This window comes from Fusarium sambucinum, chromosome I (assembly GCF_050947815.1).
Source record: "Fusarium sambucinum isolate potato_lamoka chromosome I, whole genome shotgun sequence".
In the NCBI taxonomy this organism is placed as follows: Eukaryota; Fungi; Ascomycota; class Sordariomycetes; order Hypocreales; family Nectriaceae; genus Fusarium; species Fusarium sambucinum.
Genome location: NC_139294.1, coordinates 4606891 through 4628809, shown reverse-complemented (window position 1 = coordinate 4628809; position 21919 = coordinate 4606891). Strand labels below are relative to the sequence as shown.

The window sequence follows — 21919 nt, the reverse complement described above, 5'->3', positions numbered from 1 at the left end:
ATTCGACCAGAGACTAGAGGGAGGGGTCCGATGCTCCCCTGGGCTGGTCCCACCTTACGAGGCTTCACAATCGCTCAGATCCAACCCAATCCACGCCCACCTCGCTAGAAGCCATCTCAATGGCTTGCCGCTCACTCTGGAGATCCATAACTTATTGCACAACGGCCGACAAGAGGCAATGCCAGGGTCCTGATGCTGCAGGACACAGAATAGTGAATATGCCATACGAGCATGGTTTGCTTGGATGTCAAGCACCAGATCCATCCATGGGTCACAGAATGCATATTCATCACCTTTTGCCGTCTTAGCATATTTCACGCCCTCCGATGCAACGCCGCACAGAGACCGAGAAAGTCAGAACGGAAGACAGCACGCCGTAGGTCGCCTCAACACCACTGGCGTCTCCACGTAGGCACGAATATATCATGTTATGCCATACTTTAAGCTGTTTCTCTGTGTCAATATGCACAGCATTGTCTCCACGTACCAAACTCAACTACATACAACCATTATCAGATTCGTGCTTCGCTCCCGTTGATTCCCGGCGCTGCGGGCTCATCTTGCCCGTCGCCCGCCTCATCGCGACCCAGGCTCGCCGTGTCGGCTTGAGGACGTCTTCCGGTTGGACAGCCCCGTCCCGATCGGGAGCCAAGTCAACAAGGTATGTATAATGAGAACAACACGATGCCTCGCGCTTCCGGAAGGCTGCATATCAACAAGTTGCATGACGGCGAGGCCTACATTGGTGGTCTGGTCTAACTGAACTGCTAAAGGCTCGTTTTCTTGCCACTCATTCAGGTAGGTACATGATGTTCCAAAAAATGACACCAATCTCCTGTGCTACGTTCAATTGTCGGTCAGCCTTCAATGTCGGTCGATCAAGATTGATGTGTTCTGATAAACATGGATGCTGATGGACTGATCTGAGTCCGTGCCTTCATCATCTCATGACAAGGTGTACTGCGGGCCAACAATAGACCCGAGATGTCCCCCATCACCTCCAGGGGATAATGGATCTTTGATCGCTTATAACGCCGAGCATGTGGTTTGATATTCGAGGAGCGCGGCCTTACCGCGATGTATTAGACATGGTCTGACTATAGAGGACAGTGTCTATGATTAGATATAATCACGCAGTAGACTATGAGTGTTGGTGGGTATCCACATAGCGACTAATCGATTCATCTCTATCTTTATCGTTATCAACATACTATGCCATCCATCCATTTGACTGAGTATCCCTGGTTCACAAATTCAAGATCATAATGCTGCCCACCCGAAACGCCGTTTGTAGCAACCCAAGTCCTTCGCCAGATTTTATTCTTTAGAAACGCTCCTTCATTCTCGCCGCGACCGTTCGAAGATTACCGTATACCTTGCCGGGTGGCTTTCCGAGAATGAGACTCACGACTGACTCGCGAGCAAGGTGAATGTTTTTGAACCCACCCAAGATGTGAATCTTGCTATCGGCCAGAACAATACGTGTTCTGCTTGCGTTCTCGATGGCGAACTTTGTCTTTCCATCCTTTCCAGCAATTCGTCCGATAGCACGGGCTTGGCTGTCACCATGCATCGTTCGCACGTCCTTGATCTCGAAGCTCTGAATGTAAAGATCGTCTAGTCGTAGCAGGGCGATAGCGTCGTCCACATCAAAGCCCAAGGTGAAGGCCTTGACAAAATCCTCTCCCTTTTGAAGTGCTCCGGACTCAGTGGTGTGCTTTGATGATCTCAACTCGACCGTCTTTCGCTTAATGTTCATTCGGCATTGCAACTTGAGGTGCTCAACCAGAGGTGGGTAAATGGATGTCCATGACTGTTTTAGAGGTGTCATTCGGTGAGGAGGGATAGGAATCTTGCGTGTCTCGACCCTAGTAACGGGATCCTAGTGAGGTGGTTAGGAATATGAGCAGGATGTGGTGGCGCAAGTTCTCACTCACAATGTCTCTGGCGGGCGCAAATCGAGGTCGTCCTTCCTCGTCGATTTGCATATCATTGCTCTCCTCTACGGGTACGAGAACATTCGCATCGGCAGCCTCAGCGCCGGGCGCATCTAACAGGAACTCTTCATCGGCACCTGGATCCAAGTCAGACACATCCACCGTAATCAACAGTTCGTTCAGACTTTTTGTACTTACCTTCAACTGGGAGCGAGATATCGTTGGCGAGCGGGGCACTCTCGGCCTGCTTCAGTGCTGTTGGCGCAGGCATTTTCAAATTTATCTTATAGATATCCCAGAAAGATTTATGGGATTAAGATGCAAAAGACGTGCTTCAAGAATGATTTTTTTGGGGTTTGTCACGAACGGGGTAAAAAAAAAAAATCGTCAAGATCAACCTGACTTTCCGAAGGTCTGTTCGGTGGGGTGCGTTTCTCGACTTTCGGCCACACTGAACAAAAATTTGTGTGGCTTATCAAAGCTTATCGATTGGCTCGCTGTTTGCAGTCGGCTAGGCGCGTCATGGAGTGACTTTTTCTGCAGGGCCTTGAAAAGGTGCCCGTATAGCTTGGTTAGCATGAATCGACTGTGACGGAATCCGTTGCTCACTATCTCCGTCTGTCGTCCTGTTCCAATTCCAAACCTTCCAACCCAAAGTTTCCCTGGTTAAGGTTTTTCTTCTTTTGCCATACCCCAGCTATTGTTGTGTCCCTTTGTTCTTCAGCCAGACACCATGATGCTGGAATGATGGCCAAGGGTATCCCCTCTTCTGTGATCGGGCGCTGCTTGGGGACCTCCTCCAACTATTCTCCAGCAATATTCGCTTCGACACCCATACGAACTGTGACAGAACCCAGCCCGAGATGGCCAAAGACCCCCATTGTTTCCTCCGGCGCCCGGTTGAATCATACACAACGACAAACCCAGATTTGGAAGCAAACCACCAGTAATGATGTGTCTGGAGCGCCGGTGTTTCCATTATGTCATGCCATCAAGCGCACAACTCTTCTTACAGCACAATCCTTAATTTCTCAACCATCCGCCTTGCTGGCTTGGTCGGCGATTACGTGGAAGCAACATCGATTCTACAGTGGCAGAGGTAACGGCAGTGGAAATGGACCAAAATGTTCTTGCGGCAAGGATATCGCAGATATCCCTCCCACACCAGCAAGAACCACGGAAGACTTGAAGAGGGTGAAGCCGTCGACACTGAGTGAGGCGAGCAAAGATGCTTCAAACCAAACTAACAAGCCTGGGAACCAAGGGACCACAGAAACAGATTCTGGGCCGGTTTCTTACATGTCCTACCTACACTTGCCGAGGATGCCGCATCGACCAACCAAGGATGAACTGCTCGAGGCCGCCAATGGTTTCTGGCAGCGACTCAAGGTCCGTCTAAAATGGGTATCGATCAGGAGTATGAGGCCATGGAATATCGATGAATGGGGTGCTTTTGTATCGTGGTTCCTTTTCGGTCACCTCGCTTGGATTATTGTCGGAACAACAACGTTCTTCTCATTGATCATCTTGTCCATCAACACTGTTGTAGCTCAAGGTACGAATACGTTTGGCGTGAGATTTATATCTTACTAACGAAGAATAGAAACACTCGCTCAATGGGTAGGTGATTATCTGACTCAGTCCGCCGGTGTTACCGTTGTCTTCGAGTCGGCCATTGTTCCCAAGTGGCGGGATAACGTTATCTCTTTCCGCAATGTGTTTGTCTCGCGACGGCCTGGTCAGGGAAATGTCTCGTCCGTGAGCAAGGGCTCATCAGATGCTGCCGCCGAGGCCGCCGCTGGCCGCAAAGCCGAAGCGCCTGAAGTTGAGGACGATGGTAATTACACTCAGTTTGATGTTACGCTATCAACAGTCAACGTTACACTTTCATTTTTGAACTGGTGGAACGGAAAAGGCCTGCTCAAAGATGTCGAGATCAAAGGCGTTCGCGGTGTTCTTGACAGGACTTCGGTAACCTGGCCAGTCGAAGAGGTTGATCCATTATCGTACCGCCATAAGCATCAACCAGGAGACTTCGAAATCGAAAAGTTCAAGATGGAGGATCTTCTACTTACAGTCCATCAGCCGGGTGGATTTAGGCCATTTTCTATCAGCATATTCTCTTGCGAGTTGCCTCAACTTCGAAAACAGTGGCTCTTCTACGACTTCCTCTCCGCCAACCATATGTCAGGATCTTTCGATGGCTCCCTGTTTACGATCCATCCCCGACAGGTCCACGGCGTGGTGCCCAGCGGTAACGGCGACCCAGAAGCCTCTGTTGGCTTCGGCGACCCTAAGGCTTGGAAGAAATTTAGCCGACTTCGTATCGATGGCTTGAGGATAGACCACCTCAATCGTGGCGTGGAGGGTCCGTTCGGCTGGATATATGAAGGAAATGTTGACATTGTAGCTGACGTCATGTTCCCGGCTGACACTGACGAGAGTATCACCAAGGTTATGGCCGACTTCTACGACCAGCTCGAAGAGATCGTCGACACAAACAGACATCGATTTATTCGCAATATACAAGAACAGGGGCCCGCACTTCTTACATCAGGGCACCTTTCAGACTTTACCAGAGATGTTCCCAACGACAAACCTGCCGAGGAGCCACAAACAAGCGAGGATGAGCGTCGATACCTGATCATGGACCTTCGGATTTCCATGAACGACGTTAAAGCCGCGGTGCCTCTTTTCACCAAGGATATGTCATACGTCAACCAGGCGTTGGTCCGACCTATCGTGGCGTATATCAACGCCAAGAAGACGTACATCCCCATCAACTGCCGCATTGTGAAGCGAGCTGGCGATTTTGATGGCAGCTGGTCCATTTTTGACTGTGGCCTTATGAACGACATGTCAGCAGAGACATACGACGCGTTTGCAAACGATGTTGAAAACCAACAGAGCCGTGTCCGGCGTTTTAAGAAGGTCGGTTTTTGGACCTTGTCGGTTGCTGTTCATGCCCTCTTCATGGGCATGGCTGGTAACGTGGTGTGAGCTGCTATAGATAGGCCACCGTTCCTCTTGCTTTAATTTTTCGGGGCATACGATTCGAAATGACGCATGCGCGACTTGTATTTTTTCTGGGGCGCTGTTTGAAGACAATCATGTTTGTAAAAGGCAACAGAGGCGTTTGGGGTTATTTTACGACATGACAACCCGTTACCCGCGTTGACGGGCTCTGATATATCCACGAAAAGATTTCGCCCATGATTCTACTTAACTCCCTAATGTTTTTACGGAACAGAACGACGAGCGGGTGATTGAAATACCCTTGCGGTACTAGTAATATTCACCAAAGATGAAATATCATATATAGGCTCTTGCATACGAATAAACATGATATATGAGTTATCTTCAACGACTTGGCTTCCCCGTTCCTGCAGGCATGAGGCACAAGACTTCTTGAAACAAGGCGTTCCACAGTCCGGACCTGATATATCCATGTAGTATAATTTTTGAAGCCAATCTTCGTCTACTAACATTAGGCCCTTCTGCGGAAATCTAGTATACCAAGAGCTTAAAAAGATGCCTCCATGAGCGCGATTCGCCGCCATGTTACCCGTCTATGATCCCTGGCGCTTTTCAATCTTTTGGGCTGACCACTTTTACATGCATGCTGCCTTTCCCTCCCAGAGCACCGCCGCCAAACTCCTGCGTCTGCCCTGCTCGAGTAACCGAGATGATTTCGAGGCGACGCCGCGGGGCTTGGTTGTCATCTTTGCGTCGACGGCATGCCGAGTTGGCAAACAGTTAGACGGGGGCAAGAGTGTACAAGCCGAGGCTGGAAGCGGCGGGTCGGAGCCCAGAGGCGATAGGTCTCCTTTGTGTGTTACTGAGAGCCAGTTCACATAAAGTCATCACTGGAGTAATGGTCAGTTTGCCGAGTTCATCGAAGTACAGAAACAAGTACTCACTCTCCAAAGTCATCGTTATCTTCGTAGGTGGTAGTATCCGCGACGTTAGCACGGCCGGTGACGAGGGAAGTCTTTGTCTTGGCAGCCTTTGACTTCTTGCCGCCCTTGTCAGCAGCCTTCTCTTCCCTCATCTTCTCATTACCCAGGGCAGTCATGCTGCTGGCGAGTTTCTTGATCTGCTCGCTGTTCATCTCCTTGGCAAGGGCCTTGGTGAAGTCTTGGAGAAACAGAGAGTAGTGGGCGCTCTTTGCGTTGGCCACGATGAGAGGGGCAATGCTGGTACGGAGGGTCTCGAACTGGACCTTGGTCTTTGGCTGGAAGAGAGGCATCTTGGAGATGTCAACGGTCTTGGTAGGATCGTTGGGGTCGGTGACTACGGTGGCGGGACGAGCCTTGGCGCGGCCAGCACTAATTCCAATATCACCAAACATGTCGGCAGCGTGTGCGAGGTCGGCCTCCTGCTCGGTACGTCGAAGTCGCTCGCGTTTCTCGCTCTCGGTCTCCTCGTATCCATCAGATTCCTCAGCTTCAGCCCTCTGCTGAGCTCGCTCAGCTTGGTGTTCGGCAATTCGCTGACCCTTGGGCTTCTTAGCAGCAGCGGCGGCAGCAGCAGCCTTCTGCTTGGCCTCGGTGGCCTTGAGCTCCTTCTCACGCTCGGCCTCGGAATCATCGGCATCCCAAGAATCTAGGACCTGTAGAGAAAGACAATGTTAGTTAGGTACGGAAGTGGACATCCCGATGCAACACGATTCGTAAGATAGCAAGACAAAACTAGGTAAGATCAAAGACTTACATCTCCATCGTCCTCTTCATCGTCGAACTTGCGGCGAGCAGCAATGGCAGCGGCACCAACGGCAGGGGCGGAGGAGGAGGAGCTGTCGTCACTCTCCTCGTCATCTATAGAAACGTCTGTTAGCGAAGACGTCCTGCTCTTTTCCAATGCTGTATATGAGGGAAGGGATATAGTGACCCCGCAAAAGTCCATCCATCTTTGGATAAGACGTCACGATAATCCAGGCAAGAATATTTACGTACCCCACTTCTTAGGAGGCATGATGTCGGTTGCTCTTTGACGGCAGTTTGTGTTTTGGTGGTTTTGCGGGAGATTGAAGTCGCAGTTGGGTTTTAGGGCGCGCGAATGTGGTAGAGGGAAATGAAGTTTTGTGTGGTGCGGTACCCAAGTTGTGCGCCTATGGTGGGTGGGTGTTGATGTTGGGCTACGGTACAAAACGGGTCGATGGATCTTCCCAACCTGCCTACCATGTATTAATAGTAGTATTCTCTTGCATGCCTACCTACTATTGTACCAAGTTTGTTATTAACTTTACATTCAAAACCTATATATATGCTGTGTTTGTGTCTGTGTGTACACCAAAGCAGTTGGTTTCATATTAACCTAATTACTAAAGGTCTTCTAAAGATGTTAGGTGTTTACGTGAACATGAATACTAAAACATTAAATAAAAGGCATTTACTACCTCCTACTCATCAGGCACAAAAGTAATCAACCCAAGCATGGACGATAAAAGATGGAGGGGTACTGAGTCTTCAACCAAGGAGGGGCAACTTTTTTTTTTTGCGCTCTTGAAAAATAATGGATACCAATAATACTAAAACTCGACAGTTGACGTCAGACGAAATGGGAGTGGCTAGTGGGAGCCCATACCTACTAACACGGGTAACAGGAAAAGAATGGCAGAGGCTTGTTTATACCATCTTCTCTTCAGAGTACCTATCAGAAAAGTTAACCACTAGAGACGTAAGATATGAAGTTAGTAAATCAGCTTTTAAAATTTACTAAAGTATTACTCTTTTAGGTTATTTATTTTTAAAACTTAAATAAAGGGTATCTTTTTATTACCCGCTGGATTGTCATATACCCTGTAACGCAAACTCGTGGGACAAGTCCATGATATAAATACCTACCTATATACAGAACAGATGACCATTGTATTCATTTCCTAAGTATTCCGAAAAAGGCCCCTTTATTCAGAGTCACGAGGCAGTAGACCATGGCCAAAACTCAAGCTTGGATAATATCGAGGAATCCCAATTCGTCGTCCTGTCCGTTTATACCCGCATTAGATCGGGATTTAAAGAAGTACGATAGAGAAAATGAGAAGGAAAAAATTAGAATAGCGCAAGATTGCGGCAATTAAGAACAGGCCCGTTTGTAGCACGCACTACGAGTCTTTGTTCTGTATTGCTACAATGATTGATGCCAGACAGTAAGTGATTCCCAAGACTTCCTGACCCTGCAAGTGTCAAGACCCGAGTCCTCCCGATCAACTTTACTCACGTGGCAGCCACAACTTTTGAGCCTCTAGCGCTTCCGATTGCCTGGGTTCTTGCGGATATCATGACAGGACCAAGATTTTGGCTCGTCTCTCGGGCTTGGTTTGGTTAGACTTGGAACAAGTTGGGTCCGTTAGTGGGCGGCAGAAGGCATGCCGCATACGCCGCACTCTCTTACACGCTCAAGGTACCACTACTCACTCACCTTGTGGCGTCTTCTCCCGGCCTCTCTTCGTGGTCTTTGTAACGTCTCTCGTCAGCAATTGTTCAGCTCAATGCATACGAGTCAGTAATCTTACCCGTATGTGGTACAAACACATAATCAACTTGCTTTAGCTTGGTGAATATTTCTCCGAGGGCTTCCGTCTCAAGAATGTATAAAAGTCAGGCTGTACCTCCTCAAGTAGAAGCTTTATATATCATGAACTCTTTCATATCAAACCGTTACCTCTATCATCAATAGGAGTACGCTCCCACACGACTACCAATTAAGAGTCTCACGAATTCAAAATGTTGTCAATCCAACTTCAACACAGTCAGGCTTCGAGGCAGGCCGTAAAGACTGCAACCCTTAGCCTTGTTCGAACTCTATCCTCCCCAGATTCTCTCTCAAGAACGCCCGCTGTTATTCGAACCGGCTACTCTGCTTCCCAGCAACACCGACACTTGTCATCGACACCAATCAACCATCTTCGTGACTTCTTCCCCGTCAAAGAGACACCGCATATCCACACAACGAGGCCAGCATGGCCACACGAAGGTTACACATACGAGGAGATGATGGCCGTTGAGCCTGCCCACCGAGTACCCAAGACTCTCGGTGACAAGACTGCCTGGAAGATTGTCCGCGTTGCCAGGTATTGTATGGATAAAGTAACAGGCATGGACCGAGACCAGAAGTCAGACAAGACGAAACCAACTACCGCCATCGTAGCCCAGAAGCCACTGACAGAGGCGCAATGGGTAAGTCATGCACTCTTTCCACTACTCAAGTTTTGGATCAAACCTAACATGAACCAGTTGATCCGATTTATCTTCTTGGAAAGTGTCGCTGGTGTTCCAGGAATGGTTGGCGGTATGCTACGGCATCTCGGCAGCCTTCGACGGATGAAGCGCGACAACGGCTGGATCGAAACACTGCTCGAGGAGAGCTACAACGAGCGAATGCATCTCTTGACGTTCATGAAGATGTGCGAGCCTGGTTGGTTCATGAAGATGATGATCATTGGTGCTCAGGGCGTTTTCTTCAACAGCTTATTCGTCTCGTACCTCATCTCGCCCAAGATTGTCCACCGATTTGTTGGTTATCTCGAGGAGGAGGCCGTCCATACTTACACTCGCTGTATCAAGGAGATTGAGGACGGCAACTTGCCAAAGTGGAGTGATCCTAAGTTCAAAATCCCCGATATTGCTATTCAGGTATGATACTTATAACACACGCTGGTATGCGGCATGAATATCTAACAACACCACTCAGTACTGGAAGATGCCAAAGGAGCACCGCACGATGAAGGACTTGATCCTGTACATCCGGGCCGATGAGGCAACACATCGAGGAGTCAACCATACACTGGGCAACCTCAACCAGAACGACGACCCAAACCCATTCGTCAGTGAATTCAAGGATCGCGAACCACCAAGACCTGCTTTGAAGGCAGCCGGTTACGATCGAGCTGAAGTCATCTAAAGACGACCAATGCCGAGATAAGAGCGACATGCCTCAAGGTCTGTTGCAGGTTGTGTTGAAATTTCCCGAAAAAAAAAAACATTTTGTTTGTGTAATAGAGGATGGAAAGACGGATCGAAAATCACGTGTACGAACGACATTTACATTCAACGACATTTACATTCAACGACGGAGTTTTGGCATTTATTGGCGTTTTAGGCATAGAACCCCCACTCTTTATGCACTTCATGGAGTATCGGGCGATATGATGTAAGTTGAAAATCAACTTGGAGTTTTTATAATTTCAAATATTTTGGTAGTTGGCAATCGAATTCACATTTGTATGTGAAGATGAGTACAAAGTAAAACTGTTTGATTCGCATTTAGTATTGACTCTTTAAAGTAGCAAAGAAACCATACATCTTGAACGATATTAACACAAGCAGTAACGCAAAACCAGTTGGTAGCAGAAAAGTTGGCCTCCTAAGTCTTGGCGTATAAAAATAAGCAGTCGAAGAACTATAGTCTTAGGCGCATAAGTAATTTCGTCTCTTATGCTTTTAGTGGCCAATTTTCTAATATCCTGAAGATTCTTCGTTTTACATGTACGATTCGCAAAAACAATATAAGAGAAGCCCAGTATTCATTGCTCCAGCTCCTCAACTTCATGGTCCTACCACTCTGGGCGAGAGTTCAAGTGAAATCCATTTGCTACCGACTTCTTGTTAGTACCAGTTCTTGCCTACCATTATCGTATAAGCTTAGTTTTCTTGGATACGGACCGCGTCATCACAAACAAGAACTAACGAACCTCGAAGTTAATGCGAAAACTAAAATCTGCCTTGTGAGGATCTTCAAACACAAAAGGAAGAACTCGGTTGTCACCGACCGGGAGTAGAAAGCAGGGGCAGGGGCAGGGGCATATGACAAGGGTAGACATGTAAGCTGAAACTGATGTCACTGAATCAATGCTTACAACACTGATTATTCCTGTAGGTACAGATTATACACGAATCACCATTAGTCAATCTTCCTTTAATGGGGAACAAAAAAGCACCGCCTCAGATTGTGGGATCAGATCGTGGGCCGCGTGTAAGGCTGGGGGCAGTGTAACTTAATACTGCAATGTAGTACGTATTAGACATCCTTGAACACATTGTAAGTGGTGATCTAAAGCCGCACTAGAAGCATCACACTTTCCAGAGGCAGTGCAAAACGACGATCCAGGAACGTCCAATTAGTCGGTTGGTCAACGGATGTCTATTATAAGCTCTGAAAATTGTGCTACGTAGGTTGTGGTTAGACTGATTGAAGTAGTCACTTGATGGAATGTGGGTTTATCTCAATATAACACACATCATTGTAAGACTACCTATCTAGACACGACTATCTGTCGAAAGAGTGATAGAGATGCAGGGTTTGATGTGATTCAACTCGTCCCCTGCATTCACTTGACATCCATAACTACCTATGAGCAGCCGTATATGTACTGTGGACTGCAATGTGCACCAGAGAGTTGAGAGTTGAACTTGGCTTACCCTTGTCTGAGACAGGCTGATTCGATAACAAGCGCGCCCTCGACCTAAATACTGGCAGCAATCAGACAGCGTTGAAACTTCTCTCTGGTTTGACAGGTAATAAGATCCACTCAATCCGGCGGTTTCCTGTTAATCTTAGTGGGAAACTCTAACAACAACCCGGACAAACGTCTACCTTATTTCTCTACCGACATATGCCCACCGGGTACTCTGTACTGCACAGTGTAGTTGAATGTTTATCGAGAAAATACAGACAGTCATGATATTTCCGTAGCTGCAAACACATACGTTGATACTTGCGGGTAAGGATATCCTCGGCCTGCCCATTCTCATAGCTCACAAAACACAGCCAAGCAGCATTCATCAATGCCATTTGTGCAGGTAGGTATGCAAAAGTGCCGCTAATAAAATGGTAAACTCGGTATTTAAATAGTGCTGATGCTCATTTACCGAGAGCCACCAATCCAAAACAAGTGGGTGAGATACACCATTTAAGAAAGCGAGTGGATTAATTCAAGCAAGATTCAATGAGTTTCTGGTATCTCCCGAAAGATGGATAAGATACAGTTTAATGACAAGCATGTGATGAGATCTCCACATCATATTAACTCGGCAGAATTAAAGGTTTGTTCGCCAAAAAGTGATGTCTTTTCCACCATCCACCGTATTACTTTTCACTTCTCACTTAGTCACATACTAGGAGCAACTTTAGCGACATCACGATTTCTACAATCCCACGAAGCAAGTCTGCCTCGCTTACAACAAATCAAACCATCCCCAATATTGTTTTAAAATTAGCAGAACCTGGTCTGACCTAAGGTATGTATTTTACTGATTTGATAGACTGGGTATCCGTATCTGGGGGTTATTAACACCTCGAGGACCCTCGACGTGTCTCTGCACAGCCTCCAGACTATCCTGGCCTCGTGTAGGTAGTGAAGTGTAAGCACTGTACTGTTAGTAATACAATCCAATCATCCATTCATTTTTTGTCCGTTTATGTAGGCGTTGGAGATCTACCCGGCCCCATTTGCATGGGCTTCTATTGGAATTCTGGACGAAAAGGGACCAGCCGCATGTAAGAGCAGAGAAACCCTTCCGTTCCAGCGGAAAAGTAACAGACGGGCTTGCATCTGCTGCTAGTTATCTGTTAGTGGTATGGATACTGACTGTACCTACAGCTGCCCGCCATTTCCATTTCCATTTCCACTTTCATCTCTATCCTCCCCGCTTCCCTTTGTACCCCATTCCGTCTTACAGAGTACTCCTCATCCTTATAGGTATTGACAAGGGAAAAGAAAAAGGCTCACAAAGTACTATAGTAATCAAATAAATTGCCATGGTATAGGTTGACTTTACTATTAGGTACTCTACCTACTATTACCAGACACACACCCCCCAAGAAGCATTGACCGACCTAATCCAATCACCTTAATCTTACCCGCCCTGGACTGGGCTTTTTACCTAGGTTCCATCGATTATTACCATGCCTTACCGGCCCTCCTAGCTCTATTACTACCTGCAGCGCGTACAAGTACATGCCCGGAATACAAATCCATCCCACCGCCCACAACCTGACCCGACTCTCTCCACCATTCTGTCCATGCTGTCGACCCAACCCAATACAACCTACAACACCCCGACATCACCAACAAACCATCTGCATACAAGCTGTTTCTTTACGTCGCATTCATACCATTTTACTTTCAACACTACGCTACTTTATTGACATCTCGTCCTTTTACTGCGCGCTTCGCAACCCTTCCACGCGTCGGCTGTCGTGATAGGACGCTCCCCCGCCCATTGCATCACCCTGTGAGCGCACAGCCCCCCGCGCGGCATCGCATCGCCACGGTGCCTGAAGGCTGACAGCCAAAGTCTGCCTCGTCTGCGTCGTTTCGTTCCGTCTTGGCTTCGTTTTGCTTGCGTTTTGCTTCTAAACTCGGAAACACCATGGATCAACAAGCTCATCGGGGTCGGTCGCTTTCGACTGGCCATCAACAGCCTCATATAAACCACTCTCACTCCCCGTCGCCGGCGCCCTATCAGCATAACGATCCATCCGTTGGTCTCGGTCTCACACTCGATCAGTCTACGCAACAGTCCTACGAGTCCTTCAGCAACTCTGGTTTCCTGAGCCCTCAACAGTCGCCTTCGTTTCTTCCTCCTGCCCATCAGCAGCAGAACAACTCCTTCGGCCAGGCCAATTTATCTGACCCCGCTATTCTCGACCACAATAGCACCTCCCTGCCTTTCAACAGCCAGTCTCAGACGGCTTACCTGTCGCCCAACCTCAACGATAACGATTTCTCTCTCTTTCCGAATACCAGTGGCCAGGGCGACCAGTTTAACGCCCCCTTGTTTGACCAATCTACCCTGAACCCCAACGATATGAATACCATGGCGGCGCAAGGGCATCACTCGCCCACTCCTCCTCACTTATTCCAGCACGATGCTCAGCAGCCTGGTTCCGCTCACCAGTCACCTGCTTTTAACCAGCATCAATTCTCGTCCCCGCCCAGTCACTCTCGACACGCCTCTCTCGGCCCTGCAGATGCTCTGCTCCCAAATCAAATAGCGGACTGGAACCGACCTCAGTTCCAGGGCCACCGTCGTACACCGTCTGAATACTCAGATGTCTCGTCCGTTGCTCCATCGCCAAATCTTGTTAGTGCCGAGTCTTTCGAGACTGATATTGGCGGGCACTCGCCTGCTCATCGTCCTTCGGATGGCGGTTTATACCAGGAAGTGTTGAGTATTGGTAACTTTAGTCTTTCCGACCCCCAGATCGGTGGTAGTCCTGGGCACCAGGGCCGTAGTCCTTCTCATAGTCCCGCGATTAGTCCTCGCATCGTTCCTCAGCAGATGCCCGACTTGAACCAGTTGAATCAAAACAGCTTTGGCTTGGCAACTTCTCACAACCCATATGGAGTTCCTTCTACCTACCCCGATGTCAATGCGCCTGTCGAGGCTTTCCCGACCCTTCAGCCTTCAGGCGCCGATCTGTCGTCGATGGCTCCTCCTGCCATCAACATTGATTTCGCGCCCACTAATTCCAAGCAGGGTGCTTTTGATACACCCAAGTCGCGTATGGACCAAGACTCTTTGACCCCACCAGACAGAGGTATGTTAAGAATGAACATCTACTTGCTGAAGCCATCTAACACGTCTCAGGCCGTCCTAGATCCCGTCCTCGTGCCGTGACCGACCCGTTCCACCCTGGCGGCGGCTTGCTGGGTCGCCAGGGCAATGTCAACATGATGTCGCCTTCTCTAGGTGCCGACTTGTCGGCGCGTTCAGACTCCAGATCTTTGTCGCCTCTTGATAGACAAGCAGGCACTTCGCCTTCTAGGAGAAGACAGTCTACATCAGCAGTGCCCAATAACGTCATTGCTTTGAGATTGGCGGATCCCGAGTATCAGAACAACCCGGACAACGGCGCCACCAAGCGTGTTCAGAAGCATCCAGCCACTTTCCAGTGCACGCTGTGCCCCAAACGATTCACGCGTGCTTATAACCTGCGCTCACACTTGAGAACCCACACCGATGAACGTCCCTTCGTATGCACAGTTTGTGGAAAGGCCTTTGCCAGACAACACGACCGCAAGCGGCACGAAAGTCTGCACTCTGGCGAGAAGAAATTTGTGTGTAAAGGCGATCTCAAGGTCGGAGGTCAGTGGGGCTGCGGTAGGAGGTTTGCTCGAGCCGATGCCCTGGGCCGTCACTTCAGATCGGAAGCGGGCCGTATCTGCATCAAGCCTTTGTTGGACGAAGAGATGATGGAGCGACAACGGCTCTGGCAAGAACAAAGAATGCAACACAACATGGCACAAAGTATGGCGGCTGCGTCTAGTATGCCCATGGATGGTCCTGTCTATCCCATGGACCCATCGGGCAACCCAATGCTCCCAGCAGCTCTTCTTGCACAGTACCCTGCGCTGGCTCAGTTGAATTGGTCAACCCCTGATGTAAATTCCGGCATGGATGATGAAGTCAGTGGCCGTTCCTCTTTTGATGCCAGTGACTACGACGAAAACGACGACGGCGGATACGTAAGTGGCCCTGGAACAGGATTTGGTGAGGGCGGCATGGGTCAAGGCTTTGGCGAGATGGGATATGCCAGTGATTTCGGTGGCCGGTAGTACGGTCTCGCTCATGAAGAGATGAATATTCCGCAACGTGATCAATGTCTTTTTCGCCCCAGCATTTACGACCTGTTTTGAGACCCTTTTCTCCCAGCAGCCTGCTTTTCTTTTTCTTCTTCCGTCTTGCCCTGTAAGCGGATTTGAACTTCTTTTTTCCTGTTGTCTGGATATGACGGATATCCTAGGAGCGTTTCTAGATGGCATGCATGCGATTGTTATATCATCGCAGCTGTATGTGTTAGTTGGGGTTATTATTCTTTTTTGTATACTTTGGGTTGTGGTGGTTCGGTATAGACGGTACGCGTATAGATACCAATCTGAGTCTGTTTTTACACGTTTTGCTGGGGATGCATAAGAGGGGTATTTACTTCGACCGTATGAACTTGTTTTGTTCGCCTTGATTATATCGAATAGACACAATGAACTGAACAAATGTAGTTATATTAGTAGTTTAACAAACACAACGACATATGTGATGGGATTGCGGACGAATGCAAATATATTCAAGAAAAGATGATTGTTTGTTGCCATTCATAGAAACACCATGTTTAACCAGTATTGACGTCTAGGTTCCGCCGCGATCAACTAACCAGCTCCTCCTGGTTAGATATGACATCGAAAGCCCTCTTATTTGGATATCTTTACACTAAAATAGTAGTCAGGGAAAGAATTGTGAATATGACTCCAAACCCAAAAATGACCGTACCAACGCCATGTAGTAGCACCCATAAACATTTCCTTGATTCACGCCATTGCAAGCCCCAGCCGTGCTTTTGCGATTTACAGTTTGTTATGAAACCATATCAGATTCGCCCCGGGACAGTCAATGCATTGGAAATGTTCCAAAGTATTCTTTGAACGTTGCGGCCATGAAATTCTCGCAAATCTCGCGATGGACTGACACACATGATTCTGTGATGAAGGGCATCAGTAACGAATTGGCCTCGAGAAGAACTTGTTCATGAAGTTCAAACTCGTCTCCTTCTACCGTCGTCGTACTGCCCGACGCCGTGCTGTCCGAGCCTGCCGGTGATATTGGTCCAGTAGCTGATCGGTCACGCTGCTGCTGGCGTACCTGCCATTGAGCTCGGACAATGACGCCTACAGGGGCTTTGGCCCTTGAACGCAGGCCATCAGGAATGACTTGGAAAATGGCTCTATATGTAATCGTTTTAGCCAGACCAGGAGCAAGGTTGACAAGCTCCTGCATCTCAAAGGCGCGAAAGGTGTCGTCAAAGGGCCCAAAGAAGGGGTCTTCCGTAGTGTCTGCCGGATTTGCTGGGACTTCTTCCAACTTTGTCACGGTCCGGTGATGAGCGACGAATGGATCAACGGCCTGCAAGGCAGCTAACACAGCGCCAGGGGGAAGAGTGCCCGGGACAGGGACTGAGATGGAGAGAAGTTGAGTTGTGCGCATCTTTGATAAGGTCGGCAGAGTGGTTTGGCACTGTAGAGAGATTTCGAACTCCTTCCGGCTGCCGTGAGAAAGAAGACGAGAGGGGAGTGCGATTGTGTATGGTTTCGTCAGACGATGTCAAGCAAAGGCTAACGATTAGAGGTTGTTGATATTGGTGATAGTAACAGTAATGTTGACAAGTTTATCCTGATGTAACATCCAAAGGCGTACATGATCATTGTCGATGGCAGGACTGTTGATAGCTATTCCATCCGGAGTGGTGGAGGAGGGACCCAAATCGAGACCTCAAGAACAGTGTCGCCAGTTTGTTTTATCCTTCAAGGTAGAGAAATGTATGCTTTGGTTGTGCAATGAGTTCTAGTATCGAAAGGAGGAAAAAGTCCAAACGGCCGAGAAGAGAAGGACCAAAGTCTGCGCCTCACAGATGCTGCTACTGCCGTTTCGATTCTTTTGGCCTTTCCTCCTGGCTTGGTTTGCTCTACGCCTCTGTTCCTTGAACTGGGAAAGCTTGTGAATCCGACGACAAGCGGAGCAGAGCGACCGACCGACCGACCGAGCAAACAAGGAAGCGGATGTGTACTGCGCTTCTGATGCATGCACGAGATGAGAAGCGAATAGGCGCCCGCGCGTATCGGAAAAGGAACAGGCCAGCCAACGGGGTTATGAAGACTTAGTCTTACAGCCCTCGCCTCTCTGCTTCTGGCTCTACCTGTTTGCTGTACTTGGATGAACGTTGAGGGTGTGTGAATGTGAGCGATAGGCAGAAGGATGAATAATGAAGGATTGTGTTGGATGAGTATGGTTGGGTTACGTTTTGGAGTAGGTTGAGTTGAGGCTAAACTAAACGGTGGCTGATGGGATAAAAATACACTGGTATATACTGGGCATGGGCTGTACCTGCACCGTACAGTGCTACCTAACCTAGCCCTGTAGGCGGGGACGGAAGGACAGGTCCATAGTGGCTGATGGGGCACTGTTACAGTGGGTGTATGGAGACGGGAAAGGAGCCCGGTCTAGACCAACAGAACAGAAATGCTTCAAAGATCCAGACAATGGGATATCTAGCCAAGCTGGGTACTTTCAAATGTCATGGAATGGAAAAACTAGCGCCGGCATTTAGTTAGAAAAATTTAATCACTTGTAATTGGACTCGATTTATCTTCATCAAAGTCAAAGACAGGTGTAATGTTGAATAAAGCCTGCTAAACTACTAACCTGTGCGGGGGCAGTCTGTGTGATTCAATGTCTCCGGACAAGGTTAAAATACGAACGATGAACGGCTTAATTAACGTGGTCAATAAGTCGATAAGGTTAACCGTGCACTGAACCTTTATCACTCACTCATCCAGGCATTTGGAATACCTTGATACTCTTATTATTATTGTTCGCTTTTATCACTATAAGTGCCTACTAGTATGGATACAATTCCAGTTCGTGGCGACCACAGTTACATTCGCAGTCGCAGTCGCAGTTACAGTTCCCTCAGCTATGGAGGCCCGGAGGCTATCTATCGCCAGATCGAGTTGCCCGTCCGGCTCATCAGGGCTGTCTGGGAGATTCCGAGACCTGTGGAACCACCTGCCAGAACAAGAGAGCGTGCTCCGAAAACGAGGAGGCCAAGACAAAGGAACTGGTTGCCATTAAAGAAGTTATGAGCATGGCTGTTGCCATCAGCTTAAGCACTGACTCCATCCGATATACCTTAACATCTGTGTTGTAGCGAGTTTATTAATTGATTCCCAAGACACTATGATTTTTCTTCTTCTTCTTTTGAAAAAATAACAAGAGTAGAATCCGTCTCGCCTCGGAAATCAAAATGTCGAGGCTAAAAAAGATCTGCTTCACTTATGAACAAATAAAGCTAATGGCCGGCGTCAGTTTTCATATCCGAGACCAACCCCACGGCCCGATCCGGTAGGTGTCCGAGTGAGTGAAGTTGCATCTGTCACTCAGTTTTCCTATGGTAAATTCATTACATAGTGTTGACTAGCAAAGTCGTGTGAGGCTTCATCAAGCGATACAGAGACATGGAAATGCGGCCCGTCTTGCAGGTTGCAGGCTAGAACAGGTAAACTGGCGTTCTTTGCATTATACCGGCAGTCAAGGGCCAAGTCTAAGACAGTCTCCTAGGTTGCGGCAAGTTAAGTGCAGGGCTATCTCGGTCGATTTGCCTGCAGCTACCATAGTCAGGAACGAGTGATCTACGGACGAGGCTCGCATTAGATAGAATCGCATCAGTCGCCTATGCATGGCATAGCATGGCATTGCAGTGTCTCCGGTTATGACTGACTTGCTGCGGCTATTGAGGTAACAGGAACTAATTATCGACCCTCAGTATGGGTCATTCGCTGATCGCCGACTTCGCTATCGCTCATCTTGGGTAGAAATCTTCACGCAACTATCGTTGCACAATACTCACCCTTTTCTTGCTCTGTCTCTTAGGTCTGACCGCCATGGGGGCGTTGGGCTAGATGGACGAACGATTCTATCTCTCATTCTATCTCTCTCACTGCTTGTTGCGGATGCATGGAATGTTTATTACTTACCAATTGCACATACAGACCTTTGGCGTATGTCCGGAATATGTGTGTGTACGCATGTATGTGCATAAAAGCGGCCCCATCAAGTGGTTCAACGGCCCACGTACGTACACGTTGCTGGTGTCGTCGTCAGTCCTGATTCATACGAAGCAGGTGGCATCGACTGCATTGAATTTGCGGGCTTTTTTTGAACGAGGTTTCGGCGCATGGCAGTGTAGATGCAGGAAGATGGAGGCGGTGAGAGTTTTGGCGATGCCTATTTGAGTCAAGACCTGGGATGATGCACAGAGCTAAGGCGCAGGGTCTTGAAGGGTTGGAGGGGCATCGGCAGAGTTTGAAGTGAGTCGACAAGGTCCAGCGCTTTCTTTCGCCCATCAAATCGTCCCAAGACTCACTTGAGAGTCGAGTTGTAGTTAATCCCCGACAAGCATCTGCCGCAATAGTCGGGAGCGCAACAAAAGAAGAGTTTGTGTGTGTACCGAGATACCTACCTACATAGTGGAAGGGTGTCCTCAGGGTGATAGCAAACACCTCAGCACAAGGTGTGGTGGTTACTGTTGATCCAAGTACAGAGTACGTTGTCTACTGCGAGTTTAAACCTGGCGATCTTTTTGTCCAACTCTAGCCTCCTTCGGGCCATTCCATAATACCCGCTCCCCCAATTGCCATTGTGTAGAACCTAGTGATTTCTATAATCATGTGGTTCTTAATTTTAGTGGTCGTTGTGGGAACCAGATATCATAACAAGTTCTAAGTAGGAAAGTTATGCAAGGCTGAGATATGGCATGGAAAACTGGAAGACGTGGGGGACGGGAACGGGAACGGATCGTTCGTTTTACCAGGGCATTCTCGAAAGCTGAGAGGAACTTGCCTTACCCTCCTGTATGAGCAGCAAAAAGAAGGATGCAGCAGAGTAGACATACTGCCCTTCCGCATGTGCTCCATAGTCTCATCATGCTTCACAGTGGCAGAGCATAGCATAACAGCATGTAGAGAAAGCCCGAGTTGTGCTAGTGAGACACATCGTGGTGCCCCTCGCCTTCACCCTCGCCCTCGCCTTCTGGCCTCGAGTCGAGGTAATGCACAGAAGAAGAAAATCTCACACCTTGTCTCAGAGTTGAGGTTGGCATTGGCCTGCCGTGGTACAGCAAGACACCCCTTGTGATGTCACGGGGATCGCACCACCGGACCATCGTCTATTGCAGCCGACGGAATGGATAGTGCAATACTTGATCACTCTCTGTACGAAAACTTATGAGTCGCATATCTCCTCCGTTGCTTCACCGAAAAGAATTGGGCGCGCATAGCGGATGGCTTTAGGCATTGCGACCTCTCCTCTGCTTCAATTAGTAGAATGCGCATGTGAGATTCAGGGTGGCTGGGCTCGATACTCCATTGGGCTTCACCAACACGTACCTTGAAGGGATCTGATCCAACCACGCGCTCGCGCTGCGGCCTGACCTTGCAGACCTGTATCAACATCAACGGGCTTTTGTGTGGTTGGCTAGATTGAACTGGATCGGGTGGATCGTACGTGCATGTGCAACAACACGATAGATGATGGTGTTTATTATGTACTTTGCAGAGTACAGTATATACGAGGAAAATAGTTGTATTGAAAGGTTTCAAACTAGAGATAGAGGTTGAGGCTGAGAAAGTAAATGAGTGACCTGAAATAAGGTAGAGACTTGGAAGTATTTCCCTCTTCAAGTGATGTGGATTCTCAAGGGAGTTGTGAGGGTGTGGGGGACTCTACAGAGGGGGTGCACATTTGTTATGGATCGTGTGGTCTGGTCTGGTGATATTGAGTGATAGTGATATGGGAACGACGACCAATATTGGCGTTTGTTACAGTACAGACAAAATCGACTGTTATGCGTATCTGTGAACGTTCATCTCAACTCATCCAGGTACAAAATAAAATTTCTCTCAAATTCTTACAGTAGTGCGTGCACTTTCTAGACACTCCGGTTCTGGCTTGCATCTGGTGGCGGTGATATAGATTGGCACTTAGGTTGGCTTCAACGTGCAATGGACAACTGCCAACCTAAAGAGCACGTCCCCCTGCATCGATACATTGTAGCGTAGGTACAGAGAACTCACTCCCGCTGTACGGCTATTACCTCCATAGTACCAAGCTACCACCTATGGATATGGATCTTGCGTTGCTCCCGCGTTTGCCCGCCCGCCTTTTTGCCTGACTGGTAGACTGAATGCTTGTTAATGGGGCTGCTCCCTGTCAATTCCATCGACTCACTCTGTACATTAACCAGTCGCCTTGAAGCATTAACCAAGTACAACATCTGAGCAATTCGCCTGCCTGACGATCCAAAGGAGCAAATCTAGCGTCATTGGCCCCCCCAGCTTGGCCATTCCAATTGTCTTGGCCTGAAGTGTCCAAACCGAAGGAAAGGTAGGTAGGTACCTAAGGAATACACTGTACTTGTTATCCATGGGCGTG

General features: G+C 48.4%; 6 protein-coding genes across 6 annotated transcripts; 3 read left to right on the top strand and 3 right to left on the bottom strand.

The window, feature by feature from the left end:
- Nucleotides 1-1324: 1324 nt before the first annotated feature.
- FSST1_004209 (pre-rRNA-processing protein PNO1) lies at nucleotides 1325-2208 on the bottom strand (the record flags this gene model as incomplete). Its single annotated transcript, XM_083230362.1, has 3 exons — nucleotides 1325-1882; nucleotides 1938-2074; nucleotides 2136-2208. The coding sequence occupies 3 exons, from the start codon at nucleotides 2206-2208 to the stop codon at nucleotides 1325-1327; spliced, it is 768 nt and encodes a 255-aa protein (XP_083087639.1).
- A 473-nt stretch (nucleotides 2209-2681) lies between these two features.
- On the top strand, nucleotides 2682-4937 carry FSST1_004208 (mitochondrial distribution and morphology protein; the record flags this gene model as incomplete). The annotated part of the gene is made up of 2 exons (XM_083230361.1): nucleotides 2682-3492; nucleotides 3541-4937. The coding sequence occupies 2 exons, from the start codon at nucleotides 2682-2684 to the stop codon at nucleotides 4935-4937; spliced, it is 2208 nt and encodes a 735-aa protein (XP_083087638.1).
- Nucleotides 4938-5853: 916 nt separating this feature from the next.
- On the bottom strand, nucleotides 5854-6911 carry FSST1_004207 (translation initiation factor eIF3 core subunit j; the record flags this gene model as incomplete). Its single annotated transcript, XM_083230360.1, has 3 exons — nucleotides 5854-6549; nucleotides 6651-6754; nucleotides 6893-6911. 3 exons carry the CDS (start codon nucleotides 6909-6911, stop codon nucleotides 5854-5856), a joined length of 819 nt encoding a protein of 272 aa, XP_083087637.1.
- A 1751-nt stretch (nucleotides 6912-8662) lies between these two features.
- On the top strand, nucleotides 8663-9839 carry FSST1_004206 (alternative oxidase-domain-containing protein; the record flags this gene model as incomplete). Its single annotated transcript, XM_083230359.1, has 3 exons — nucleotides 8663-9115; nucleotides 9173-9571; nucleotides 9630-9839. 3 exons carry the CDS (start codon nucleotides 8663-8665, stop codon nucleotides 9837-9839), a joined length of 1062 nt encoding a protein of 353 aa, XP_083087636.1.
- Nucleotides 9840-13309: 3470 nt separating this feature from the next.
- Nucleotides 13310-15498, top strand: FSST1_004205 (C2H2-type zinc finger protein; the record flags this gene model as incomplete). The annotated part of the gene is made up of 2 exons (XM_083230358.1): nucleotides 13310-14480; nucleotides 14531-15498. The coding sequence occupies 2 exons, from the start codon at nucleotides 13310-13312 to the stop codon at nucleotides 15496-15498; spliced, it is 2139 nt and encodes a 712-aa protein (XP_083087635.1).
- An 826-nt stretch (nucleotides 15499-16324) lies between these two features.
- On the bottom strand, nucleotides 16325-16918 carry FSST1_004204 (uncharacterized protein; the record flags this gene model as incomplete). The annotated part of the gene is made up of 1 exon (XM_083230357.1): nucleotides 16325-16918. The coding sequence occupies one exon, from the start codon at nucleotides 16916-16918 to the stop codon at nucleotides 16325-16327; it is 594 nt and encodes a 197-aa protein (XP_083087634.1).
- Between the last annotated feature and the right edge of the window lie 5001 nt (nucleotides 16919-21919).